At 44.2% G+C, this 13240-nt stretch overlaps 1 protein-coding gene across 1 annotated transcript; it reads left to right on the top strand.

The window, feature by feature from the left end:
* Window positions 1–5194: 5194 nt before the first annotated feature.
* LOC115203597 (zinc finger protein 319-like) lies at window positions 5195–10831 on the top strand. The gene is made up of 2 exons (XM_029768395.1): window positions 5195–5432; window positions 8120–10831. The coding sequence occupies exon 2, from the start codon at window positions 8318–8320 to the stop codon at window positions 10118–10120; it is 1803 nt and encodes a 600-aa protein (XP_029624255.1). The 5' UTR covers window positions 5195–5432; window positions 8120–8317; the 3' UTR covers window positions 10121–10831.
* The last annotated feature ends 2409 nt before the right edge of the window (window positions 10832–13240 follow it).

Below are 13240 nucleotides of genomic sequence, written 5' to 3'. Positions count from 1 at the left end.
AAATCTGTTGTTCTGCCCCTGAACAAGACAGTTAACCCACTGTTTACCGGGCGCCGAAGACGTGGATGTCGATTAAGGGTTAAATGCGGAAGAGACATTTCAGTTGAATGCATTCAGTTGTACAACTGACTAGGTATCCCCCCTTTCCCCTTCGCCAGTCTGAGGTAAAAAGGATGTGTAATTACACAAAATGTTATGGGGTGAAATACAAGCTTTCCTTCAGAAAAACAGATCTATACGTGATTTATTTCAAAGGGATATTGTATCAATTCCTTATGTCACAATTTACTGGAATACATTTGTCAATAATATCTGTTGGGAAAAATTAGGGGTTTTACCTGCTTGTTAATTAGGTCAAAGAGGTGTCTTTCAGAATGATCCATAAGTATTACCCTGTGAATCATTACCTGAAGAAACTCCAAAAAGACGTTGACATTAACTGTACTTTTTGTGTTGAGCATCCAGAAACAGTTTTGCATTTATTTTGGCATTTGTCTACATGTAAAAACATAATGGAAAAGATATTCATAGTTTTATAATTATTAATAATCTTGATGGGAGAATGTGCTGCTCGGTTTCGTTAACCATAATAAGGATAAAGAAAAACTATTTTACCTCATAAATCTAATTGTGCTAATGGAAAAATGTAATATTCATAAATGTAAATTCACTAATAAAAAACCACTCTTCCATGTTTTCTATAAGGAAATGGAGCAGTACATTAAGAACACAATGTTCTGGGACACTGTAAAGTCCATGGAGAATAAGAGCACCTCCTCCCAGCTGCCCACTGCACTGAGACTAGGAAACCCTGTCACCACCGATAAATCCACTATAATTGAGAATTTCAATAAGCATTTTTCTACGGCTGGCCATGCTTTCCACCTGGCTACCCCTACCCTGGTCAACTGCCCTGCACCCCCAACAGCAACTCGCCCAAGCCTCCCCCATTTCTCCTTCACCCAAATCCACATAGCTGATGTTCTGAAAGCCTTGCAAAATCTGGACCCTTACAAATCAGCCGGGCTAGACAATCTGGACCCTCTCTTTCAAAAATTATCTAACGAAATTGTTGCAACCCCTATAACTAGCCTGTTCAACCTCTCTTTTGTATTGTCTGAGATTCCCAAAGATTGGAAAGCTGCCGCGATCATCCCCCTCTTCAAATGGGGAGACACTCTAGACCCAAACTGCTACAGACCTATATCTATCCTACCCTGCCTGTCTTCGAAAGCCAAGTTAACAAACAGATTACCGACTATTTCGAATCCCACCGTACCTTCTCCGCTATGCAATCTGGTTTCAGAGCTGGTCATGGGTGCACCTCAGCCACGCTCAAGGTCCTAAACGATATCATAACCGCCATCGATAAGAGACATTACTGTGCAGCCGTATTCATCGACCTGGCCAAGGCTTTCGACTCTGTCAATCACCACATTCTTATCGTCAGACTCAACAGCCTTGGTTTCTCAAATGACTGCCTCGCCTGGTTCACCAACTACTTCTCTGATAGAGTTCAGTTTGTCAAATCGGAGGGCCTGTTGTCCGGACCTCTGGCGGTCTCTATGGGGGTGCCACAGGGTTCAATTCTCGGGCCGACTCTCTTCTCTGTATACATCAATGATGTTGCTCTTGCTGCTGGTGATTCTCTGATCCACCTCTACGCAGACGACACCATTCTGTATACTTCTGGCCCTTCTTTGGACACTGTGTTAACTAACCTCCAGACGAGCTTCAACGCCATAGAACTCTCCTTCCGTGGCTTCCAACTGCTCTTAAATGCAAGTAAAACTAAATGCATGATCTTCAACCGATCGCTGCCTGCACCTGTCCGCCCGTCCAGCATCACTACTCTGGACGGTTCTGACTTAGAATATGTGGACAACTACAAATACCTAGGTGTCTGGTTAGACTGTAAACTCCTTCCAGACTCACATTAAGCATCTCCAATCCAAAATTAAATCTAGAATCAGCTTCCTATTTCGCAACAAAGCATCCTTCACTCATGCTGCCAAACATACCCTCGTAAAACTGACCATCCTACCGATCCTCGACTCCGGCGATGTCATTTACAAATTAGCCTCCAACACTCTACTCAACAAATTGGATGCAGTCTATCACAGTGCCATCCGTTTTGTCACCAAAGCCTCATATACTACCCACCACTGCGACCTGTACGCCCTCGCTTCATACTCGTCGCCAAACCCACTGGCTCCAGGTCATCTACAAATCTTTGCTAGAGCCCCGCCTTATCTCAGCTCACTTGTCAACATAGCAGCACCCACAGGTAGCACGCGCTCCAGCAGGTATATCTCACTGGTCACCCCCAAAGCCAATTCCTCCTTTGGCCGCCTTTCCTTCCAGTTATCTGCTGCCAATGACTGAAACGAACTGCAAAAATCACTGAAGCTGGAGACTCATATCTCCCTCACTAGCTTTAAGCACCAGCTGTCAGAGCAGCTCACAGATCACTGCACCTGTACATAGCCCATCTGTAAATAGCTCATCCAACTACCTCAAATCAAATCAAATGTATTTATATAGCCCTTCGTACATCAGCTGATATCTCAAAGTGCTGTACAGAAACCCAGCCTAAAACCCCAAACAGCAAGTAATGCATGTGAAAGAAGCACGGTGGCTAGGAAAAACTCCCTAGGAAAAACTCCCTAGAAAGGCCAAAACCTAGGAAGAAACCTAGAGAGGAACCAGGCTATGAGGGGTGGCCAGTCCTCTTCTGGCTGTGCCGGGTGGATATTATAACAGAACATGGTCAAGATGTTAAAATGTTCATAAATGTCCAGCATGGTCAAATAATAATAATCATAGTAGTTACCTCATCCCCATACTGCATTTATTTATTTATCTTGCTCCTTTGCACCCCAGTATCTCTACTTGCACATTCATCTTCTGCACATCTATCACTCCAGTGTTTAATTGGTATATTGTAATTACTTCGCCACCATGGCCTATTTATTGCCTTACCTCCCTTATCTTACCTCATTTGCACACACTGTATATAGACTTTTTGTACTGTATTATTGACTGTATGTTTGTTTATTCCATGTGTAACTGTGTTGTTGTATTTGTCGAACTGCTTTGCTTTATCAGGTTGCAGTTGTAAATGAGAACTTTTTCTCAACTAGCCTACCTGGTTAAATAAAGGTGAAATAAATAAGAAATTAATAAAAAATGCAACATTCTTCTAATAAGAAATCTGTTAAAACAATCAATACGTGTGTTCCTTTTAAGGTCTTTGTATAATCTGTAATTTGTTGTACCCCCTAGCATATGTTATCATTGTCTGTTTGTATACTTCTTGTATGTATACGGGTTTATCTGCAATAAATATATATGTATATATATATATATATATATATATATTTGAGAAAAAACACTCTTGTGTAAGGTAGTAACACAAACTGGCCACATCAGGGACATTAGCGCAATATACAATCATTTAATATTGATAAATAATTCAACATGTCATTTTAAGATGATAGTATATGTTGCCCACTCAAACTATTGAAACAACGACCTCTATGTCTCACTAATTTCACCATTAAGAGTTTCAAAATGCTCATACAATGGAACCAGGCGCTCTAGACACAAGCCTCCATAGTGTCTGTGCATTAGGCTGAACGTTTGCCGTCCCTACATACTGCGCACGCCCAACTCTCTAAAGCCAGTGAGGGGACATTTACATTTTTTTCAATGTTGCCTGCATGTTAATTTCATTGTAAATACACAAAACTGATTGTAAGTACTATGTAAACGTGTGCAGTGTGTAACTGTACTGTACCTGACATACTATATACTTAACCTTTATTTTATTTGTGTTGCATCCTTTTTAATCTTATACAAGATTACTTGAAGTAATATATTAATTGTGGCTCTGATGACTCAGATCAGAGACCATTAAAACTCAATCAGTCACATTGGTGCCGTGACTCCCACCCATATACTAAACTCCACCCCCATCCATCCAGGAAAATGAAATGTTCATCAATCTGTACCTATTCTGATTACAGCTACAGTAGCCTAGTGTGTATCAATGTTCATAGTGCTTCAATTAGTAACGAATATAGAATTTGGCTTTACAATGCATTAACCATCCTGTTGTGTTCGTTTCATTTTAATTAATTCTGTGTTCCAGGTCCAAAATGACCGCCCCATTATAGCTGATTATAAATCCATAATAATACATATATTATCACCTAATGTTGTGTTAGAACCTTTTATCAACTTAAGTTCTTGTGAACATAAGCTTTGAACTTCTATTTGCTATTTATGGCCTGTAGGCCTCATTGACCTGCGCTCATTCAACTTGTTTTTGAGTAAAAAAAAGCATAATGTATGGATTATTTTGACTATAACAAATACTCAGATGAAACCTATTGTGCTATTTATCACAGACTACTTCATGTCAAAGTTTAACAAGGACTCTCTCCTCCTCACCAGTGTCATGATCAAAGATATGATCATGAGCCTCACATACAATATATCGTTTTGGTCATTGTGCTGCCACAGAATGAATTGTGAGCAAGGCCTCAAAAAAGTTTTTATATACCAGAGCTGCGAGAAAAGCTTCTATATATTATTGAAACAATGTTGAGATTGTTTGTTAGAATGCCAACAGGTGTGGTTCCCGTGGGGGAAAGATTATATTGGGGAAAGGTTCCGGTAGGGGTTGCCATGGAAGCCAAGAAGGGCAGTGAGGTGTGTGTGTGTGTGTGTATGTGTGTGTGTGTGTGTGTGTGTGTGTGTGTGTGTGTGTGTGTGTGTGTGTGTGTGTGTGTGTGTGTGTGTGTGTGTGTGTGTGTGTGTGTGTGAGTGTTCAAACAAACATGCATGTGGGGGTCTGGGAGAGGAAGTTTTATACACTAATTGTAGTCTCACCCATTCATTTCTAATGACCTGTCATTTTTGACAGGGAACACCACAGGTGTACAAAAGTTAAATAAAACAACCCAAAATGTTATGAAAATCATCAAAATGTATTTTGTGTGTTCAGATGCCCTGTGTGGACAAAGTCATGGAACCTTATGACAATCATATTAAATTAACTACATTTGTCAGAAAGAAAACTTGTAAATCGGTCCAATTCGACCGGAACACAGCAGGAGGGTTAAAATTATACACCAAAGTTATACCAAATTGAAGGAGAACGGTTGGATGACTGAAAAATAAGGACAACCTTGCATCATGATACAGAAGGGTAAAATCTAGCTGTAACATTTAAATCTACACCCTGGGGAGTGATGCAGCTATGCAGGCTGTGGAGATTTCCGGTGTACATTATTAGTGGATGGCGTTCCGCTTCTCATCTCGCCATCGTCCTCCGTTAGCCGTAGCCAAATATTTACCGAAGGTCGACTACTGTCCTGGCTCCAGAGGAAGACGCTGACTCAATGACTGAGAGCCATACCGAAAATGTAAGCTGTCAACCGTGTTGTAAAATGTTATTTAATGTTGTATTTCTGATAGCCTGAAAATGTATTAGGCCGCTTTTTGAAAAGGCAGTGCATAGCTGGTGTAGGGCGGCCTAGGTCGGGGGCTAGCACCATCCCAGACCAACGATGGGCCTCGCCGTTAACGTTTTCTCTCTCTGAAATAGCTAGCTAGCCGTCTGGTTAGTCTTTTCTCAGGCAGTACAGTAACGTTAGCTAACAACAGCTGTGTTGCTCGTTACCGGAGACGTTATAGGCCTAGACATTAGCCAGGTAATGCAATGATACATTCGAGGAAATCTTTTGAGATTAGCAATCTGCTTTTGCAAACCGAATAGCCATGCTAACCAACGTAACTTGCTTAGCTAACGTTAATGCTATGTATCTAATAAATATGTGGCTGCATACCAATTATTATCTAGCTAGCTAACGTTAGTTTATGATCTTGCACCCAGTTATAATTTAGCATCATGTAATAGTTGACTTGTTTAGCCGCGTTATGTACTGTACGTTTTAAATGTGAGAACATGTAGTTGAGTGTGATTTTAGTGACTGGACCTAGTCTCAGCATCTCTAGTTAGCTATACAGGTAACTGTTGTAGTGATGTTGATGCTGTTGTTCATATGTACAGCTCAAAACAAACCAGATTGTGTGCTGTTGCTGCAATCTCCTCTCATCTCGCCTTTATGTAGCTACATATGGTAACACTCTAAAACATGTTTTACCATTATACTGCTAGTTACAGGTGTGGCTATACAAAAGTCAGATTTATCAACTAACCTGGCGATACTATCAAATGAGATTGTATTTGTCAGATGCGCCGAATACAACAGGTGTAGATCTTACCGTGAAATGCTTACTTACAAGCCCTTAATCAACAATGTAGATCAAGAAATAGAATTAAGAAAATATTTGCTAAATAAACGAAAGTAAAAAATACAATTAAAAGTAACACTAAGATTAGGTGACAATAATGTGGCTATATGCAGGGGGTACTGGTACCGGTACCGAGTCAATGTGTGGGGGTACAGGTTAGTCGAGGTAATTTGTACATGTAGGTAGGGGTAAAGTGACTATGCATAGATAATAAACAGTGAGTAGCAGCAGTATTAAAACAATGTAAATACACAATGTAAATAGTCTGGGTGGCCATTTGGTTAATTGTTCAGCAGTCTTATGGCTTGGGGGTAGAAGCTGTTAAGGAGCCTTTTGGAGCTGGACTTGGCTCTCCGTTACCGCTTGCCGTGCGGTAGCAGAGACAACAGTCTATGACTTGGGTGACTGTCGTCCTCGATTCGTGGAAACAAGAATGACCATGTCCTTTTGAATCTAGAAAATGCTCCATTGTTAAAATATATATATATTTTGGCTCCATGAATTAATCCAACAATGTGTACACACGCTATCTTGTCTTTTTAAATCATCTGTCGTTGATTGAGACCGGTGGTGTCGCATGTCATGATGTCAAACACCTGTCTCGATCAATGAGAGAAGACTTGAAATAGACAACATGGCGGCGTACACATTGTTGGATTACTTCATGTAGAAAAACTATTTATTTTAATAACGGAGCATTTTCTACATTTAAACAAACCCCCTGCAACTGGACACAAACATTTTACATTAATCGAGGATGAAGATGGTATCGCCAATATCAGTTTAGTTAAAATCTCTGGTGACATTTTGTATAGGCACCTGTAACTACCAGTGTAAAATCACATTTTGGGGGGGGGCTTGAATCACATTATCTGGTTTTAAAATCTGTAGCTAACCTTTAAACTGTAGCCTATGTCCATCTCAAAATGTATACAATCCTAATACACAGTAGAATGCCAGTCGTTTTGAGAGTATTAATACCATAGCTTTGGTAATACCATTTGCGTTGCAGTTAAAAACAATGCACATGGCTTACCGAGTGGCGCAGCGGTCTAAGGCACTGCATCTCAGCGCTAGAGGCGTCACTACAGACCCTGGTTCAGCGGTCTAAGGCACTGCATCTCAGTGGTAGAGGCGTCACTACAGACACCCTGGTTCAGCGGTCTAAGGCACTGCATCTCAGTGCTAGAGGCGTCACTACAGACACCCTGGTTCAGCGGTCTAAGGCACTGCATCTCAGTGCTAGAGGCGTCACTACAGACACCCTGGCACAGCGGTCTAAGGCACTGCATCTCAGTGCTAGAGGCGTCACTACAGACACCCTGGTTCAGCGGTCTAAGGCACTGCATCTCAGTGGTAGAGGCGTCACTACAGACACCCTGGCACAGCGGTCTAAGGCACTGCATCTCAGTGCTAGAGGCGTCACTACAGACACCCTGGCACAGCGGTCTAAGGCACTGCATCTCAGCGCTAGAGGCGTCACTACAGACCCTGGTTCAGCGGTCTAAGGCACTGCATCTCAGCGCAGGAGGCGTCACTACAGACACCCTGGTTCGATTCCAGGCTATATCACAACCGGCTGTGATTGAGAGTCCCATGGGGCGGCGACCAATTGGCCCAGCGTCGTACGGGATTGGCCGGTGTAGGCCGTTATTGTAAATAAGAATTTGTTCTTAACTTACTTTCCTAGGTAAATAAAAGGTTCAATAAAAAACATACATGATCCATTGCATAAAATATGTATCGGATACATTTACATCATGTTCATATACCCCCTCTGTCTTTCCATCTGTAGGGTTTCTGCCCTTTTACTAGTGGACGACCAGAGGTGTGTCACCTATTGATAACAGACGTCGTTAAGAGCCGGTAGAAAACACCCCTGTTGGACATCACCAGCCCGACCAAAACCTGCCCCCATTGCCGGGCCTTATTTGATACTCCTGGGCCTCCCCTCACACAGTGAAAAGTGAATCAATACGTGTGAAGCAGCAGGATGACTGAGGCGTGGCAGCAGCAGCACACAGTGGTCTCCCCACCCACCGTGGTGCACAACCTCCCCCCGGGCTCCGACAGCGCCCTGGGCTGTGCTGTGTACGGGATCGTCCTCCAGCCGGATGTGGCCTCCCTCCAGCAGCAGCCCCAGCACGGCCAGCAGCATGCCGTACCCGCCCAGCAGCCTTCCCTACAGGTAGGGGGCGAGGGAGGGCACAAGTGCGGAGCCTGCGGCCATGACATATCCCACCTAGCTAATCCACATGAGCACCAGTGTATGGGGACCGGGGATCGGTCGTTCCAGTGTACCCAGTGTATGAAGATCTTCTGCCAGGCCACTGATCTGTTGGAGCATCAGTGTGTACAGGTGGAGCAGAAGCCGTTTGTGTGTGGCGTGTGTAAGATGGGTTTCTCTCTGCTCACCTCGCTGGCACAGCACCACAACGCACACAACAACGGCAACAACCCCATGAAGTGTTCCATCTGTGAGAAGACCTACCGCCCGGGCTCTGGCAACAACACCCCCACCTCCTCCGCTGCCAACCCGTCCACCGGCGAGGCCTCCAGTGGCGGGGCAGCGTGCGGAGCCTCAGCCCCTACAGCGTTTGAGGCTTCGGGACCAGACAGGCCCTACAAGTGCTCAGTGTGCCACAAGGGCTTTCGGCATCTGTCTGAGTTGTCGCGACACGAGCGGGTACACACGGGAGAAAAGCCCTACAAGTGTGACACCTGTGACAAGAGCTTCAGCCAGTCCTCTCACCTGGCCCACCACCAGCGCACCCACAGCTCAGAGCGGCCCTACAAGTGTGCTGTCTGTGAAAAGTGCTTCAAGCACCGCTCGCACCTCGTGCGCCACATGTACGCCCACTCCGGCGAGCACCTGTTTAAGTGCAATTTGTGCGAGATGCACTTCAAAGAGTCGTCGGAGCTCCTGCACCACCAGTGCCAGCCCACAGTGACCTTGGACAGGCCGTTCCGTTGCGGCTCGTGTGGGAAGGGCTTCAAACGGCCTTCGGATCTGCGGCAGCACGAACGCACTCACTCCGAGGAACGGCCGTTCCAATGTGAGGAGTGCCAGATGAGCTTCAAGCAGCAGTACGCCCTCGTTCGTCACCGCCGCACTCACAAGAACCCAGCCGACCGGCCTTTTAAGTGTAACCTATGTGACAAGGGCTTCCTGCAGCCCTCCCACCTACTGTACCACCAGCACGTCCATGGCATGGAGAGCCTGTTCAAGTGTGCTTCCTGCCAGAAAGGTTTCAGCCAATCCGGTGAACTGCTACGGCACAAATGCACCGGCTCAGGGTCGGCGTCTGGCTCCGTGACCGCGGCCACGCCGGCGGTGGAGAAGCCCTACAAGTGTGACGTGTGTGGCAAAGGCTACAAGAAGAAGTCAACGCTCCAGCGCCACCAGAACTCCAGCTGTCAGGAGAAGCCGCTGAAGTGCTCCCTGTGCAACCGACGCTTCCTGTCACCGTCTGAGTTCGTGACGCACCGCTGCGACCCATCCAGGGAGAAGCCCCTGAAGTGCCCCGACTGCGAGAAGCGCTTCAAGTATTCCTCAGAGCTGCAACGTCACCGCCGCGTTCACACCGGGGAGAAGCCCTACAAGTGCTCCAGCTGCGACAAGAGCTTCAAACAGCGGGAACACCTGGTGAAGCACCAGGCGGTGCACTCGCGGGAAGCCCAGTTTAAGTGCGTGTGGTGCGGGGAGCGTTTTGTGAACCTGGGAGCCCTCCAGGAGCACACGGTCCAGCACACTGCTGAAGGAGGTGGTTATCCTGCAGCCCCCTGTATACAGTGAGCAGGTCTGCTGCTGTTGAGCGCCTGTACAGTGTGAACACACACGGTGACATGGAACGTTGCCCGCCAGGCGTACAGCAACACTCTTCCTGACACCTTCTTCTTTTGTATATAACCACACATTCATTATTTACATTTAGTTACACACCCACATACCCCCCCTCCTCCTTTTGCATAAACAATGGTAAAACTATGCTTAATCCTAACCATGAAGTTATTATTGACACCTTCTTCCTCACACCAAGGTAATCATGCCCATGTTCTGCCCTTCATTAGTGACTTCCAACTACCCCATGACCCAGATCAACTGAAAACAGTACATCAACTACCCATGACCCAGATCAACTGTGGTCACCTTGTTGGATGCAGGAAAAATGCAACTTGAAAAGGATATTCCAGTCTGAAAAGTCATTGGAAATGTATTCATGTTTGTAACATCAAATACTTAAGAGTTGCTTTTTAAAAAATTGGGAGAAATGAAATGTTTAAGGAAATTGGGGGGAGGGAGAGTCTTATTCTCTGACTCCTTTATGGTCATATCATTTCTTTGCTGTGGTTTGGTTCAGGTTTTGGCCACACTATGTGTTGAACTCCCCCTTAACCCTCTGGTTGGCTGTTAGTAATGCCCAATAAGCCCCACCCCTCATAGACTTAAATATACGTTTCTGCATGACTATATTTAAGCAATAAAGCCCGAGGGGTTGTGGTATATGGCCAATATACCACGGCTAATGGCTGTTCTTAGGCACGATGCAATGCGGAGCCCTTAGCTGTGGTATATTGCCCATATACCACAACCCCCTTGAGGTGCCTTTATAAACTGGTTATCAATGTAATTAGAGCAGTTAAAATACATGTTTTGTTATACCTGTAGTATACCACGGCTGTCAGCCAATCAGCATTCAGGGCTCGAACCACCTAGTTTATAATTGTGAAATATGTTTATATTTAGCATCACCGTTGTACTGTAGTAGCTTAGGTTTGCTTAAAAAAGAAAAAAATGTGACAAGTTATATCTTGTGTCCTCTTTGGAAATCTGTGGTAGATAAACTGTCGCATCTCTGTACTATAATGAATAGCAACTACTGTAGTATGTGTCAATGGGAATATTTCCCCACATTCTGGACTACTTTGGCTCCCTATGTCATAGAAAGAAACACATACCTTATCTCTCTGTCAACGTGGGGCTCCCGATGGGGCACTGCATCTCAGTGCTAGAGGCGTCCCTACAGACCCTGGTTCCAATTCCGGGCTGTATCACAACCGGCCGTGATTGGGAGTCCCATAGGGGGCGGCGCACAATTGATCCAGCGTCGTCCGCGTTTGGCTGGGGTAGGCCGTCATTGTAAATAAGAATTTGTTCTTAACTGACTTGCCTAGTTAAATATAATGTGCACAGGGAATGATGCTCACACAACCTCTGAATCCTATATGTACTGTTTGCACATAAATATTACATTCTAACATGTTAACAAACTTGGTGGTAGAAGTTGCAAAATGTGTTGAAGAACTGCTTCTGCTACCTGCTTTCTACCCAGTTGAGATTGTTTGTGTTGTATTTAAGCAAAAAGGGGTGTGGAGGACATACTCCGGTCTAGTGGCATTGTCCTCCGACAGGTGGCATCAGTCCTACGCAACACTCGTCCCTCAACCGACAGAGCAGACAAGACAGTTAGTCGTAAGACAACGGCCCAGTGGTTTGTTTAAACCAGTAATGTCTATATCTGGATTTCAAAGTGTTATCGCTTCACCTAGCAGTTATCGTCTGATTTAAAAAAACAATCTCTTTATCGTGGCTTCCATTTGGACACGTTGGCCTCGGTTTGTGCCTAGGAGGTCTTCATGTAAACCCAGCCAAGTTAGGGTCCCAGTTGCACAAATTGTTCCTCAGTTGCCCCTGAAATAGCTGTGAGAGGACTTTTATGTTAGTAAGTCTAAATGTTGAGAGGGAGAAGAAGGGGGAAAAAAGTATGTGATTATGTATGCAAGTTTATACATGATGTGTTTTTATATTGTTTTATGATAGTGTATTTTAAAAGAAAAAAAAACATGCTCACAATGTGTATTTGGAATGAGGATATGAAACTGAAAGGTTAGGAGTGAGAATGTCATGTGGTGGATTCATCCTAAATGGCACCCTATTCCCTATGTAGTATACCAGGGCCTCTGGTCAAAAGTAATGCACGCTATTGGGAATAGGGTGCAACTTGGGAAGAAGTTGTTTGAACTGGGTGGGATGATGAGGTAGTCAAGCACTTGTGTCTGCAGTTAGGCTATGAGCGTGTTTGACATTGCAGCCAATTTTTTTTTTAAAGGTGTGACTGACTAATCTACAAATCACCTTGAATCATAATTAACTACTCAAATGTTATTTGCAGATCGGTCAGTCGGTCACAATTTCCCCACGATGCGTCACGGTTTTGATGCTCTCGACAGGCCTAAGCCTTCTGCATGCCAATGCTGGTCAAATATGTTCCGGTCTGTGCTTCTGCCTCTGCTGCCCTCAATCTTTGTCAACTGGGAGCTATAGATGATGACATCATTCTGTGTGGCTTAATCTGTGTAGGCTACATTCAATCTTGAATGATATGTACAGTATAACATGTTCATATACACACTGCACTAACAAAATAAACGAATCTTACAATATTATTGTTTTACAGTATTTGTGTTTGCTTAAATACACTGGACAGTAACGTACCACACACTCGAGAGGGGCAAAGTACTACTAGTCCTCTTAATTAACAGGAAGTTCTTGACAAAAAACAGGAAATTGTCTCATACATAAACACAATACTTCAACGCACATGGAAATGTTGTCCACAAGGTGCACATTTTTTCATGATCATGTACCGAGGTGGAATTACAACACACCTACCCTGAAAGGAAACTACATGTGAATATTGAGAGTGATCATGTGACTATTTTGGTACGTATTTCAGGCTTTCACTAGATATTTGCCAGAAGGGTGATATACATTTACTTAGTCAAATAATATATAGTTACGTTTCAATAAAACAATTGCTAGGTTATAAATGTGTGATATATCTTCAAACGAAACCCCGCCACAAAACAACCCCTACCGGTTAGAATGCGGCCAGTAACGGCGACAGTAGTGATC

The sequence above is a fragment of the Salmo trutta genome, chromosome 12 (assembly GCF_901001165.1).
Source record: "Salmo trutta chromosome 12, fSalTru1.1, whole genome shotgun sequence".
Classification (NCBI taxonomy): Eukaryota; Metazoa; Chordata; class Actinopteri; order Salmoniformes; family Salmonidae; genus Salmo; species Salmo trutta.
The sequence above is the reverse complement of the archived record's forward strand: the minus strand, read 5'-3'. Positions and strand labels throughout refer to the sequence as shown.

Bases quoted from the DNA above. Each gene is read 5' to 3' on its own strand.
- LOC115203597 (XM_029768395.1), top strand. From the start codon at position 8,318: ATGACTGAGGCGTGGCAGCAGCAGCACACAGTGGTCTCCCCACCCACC.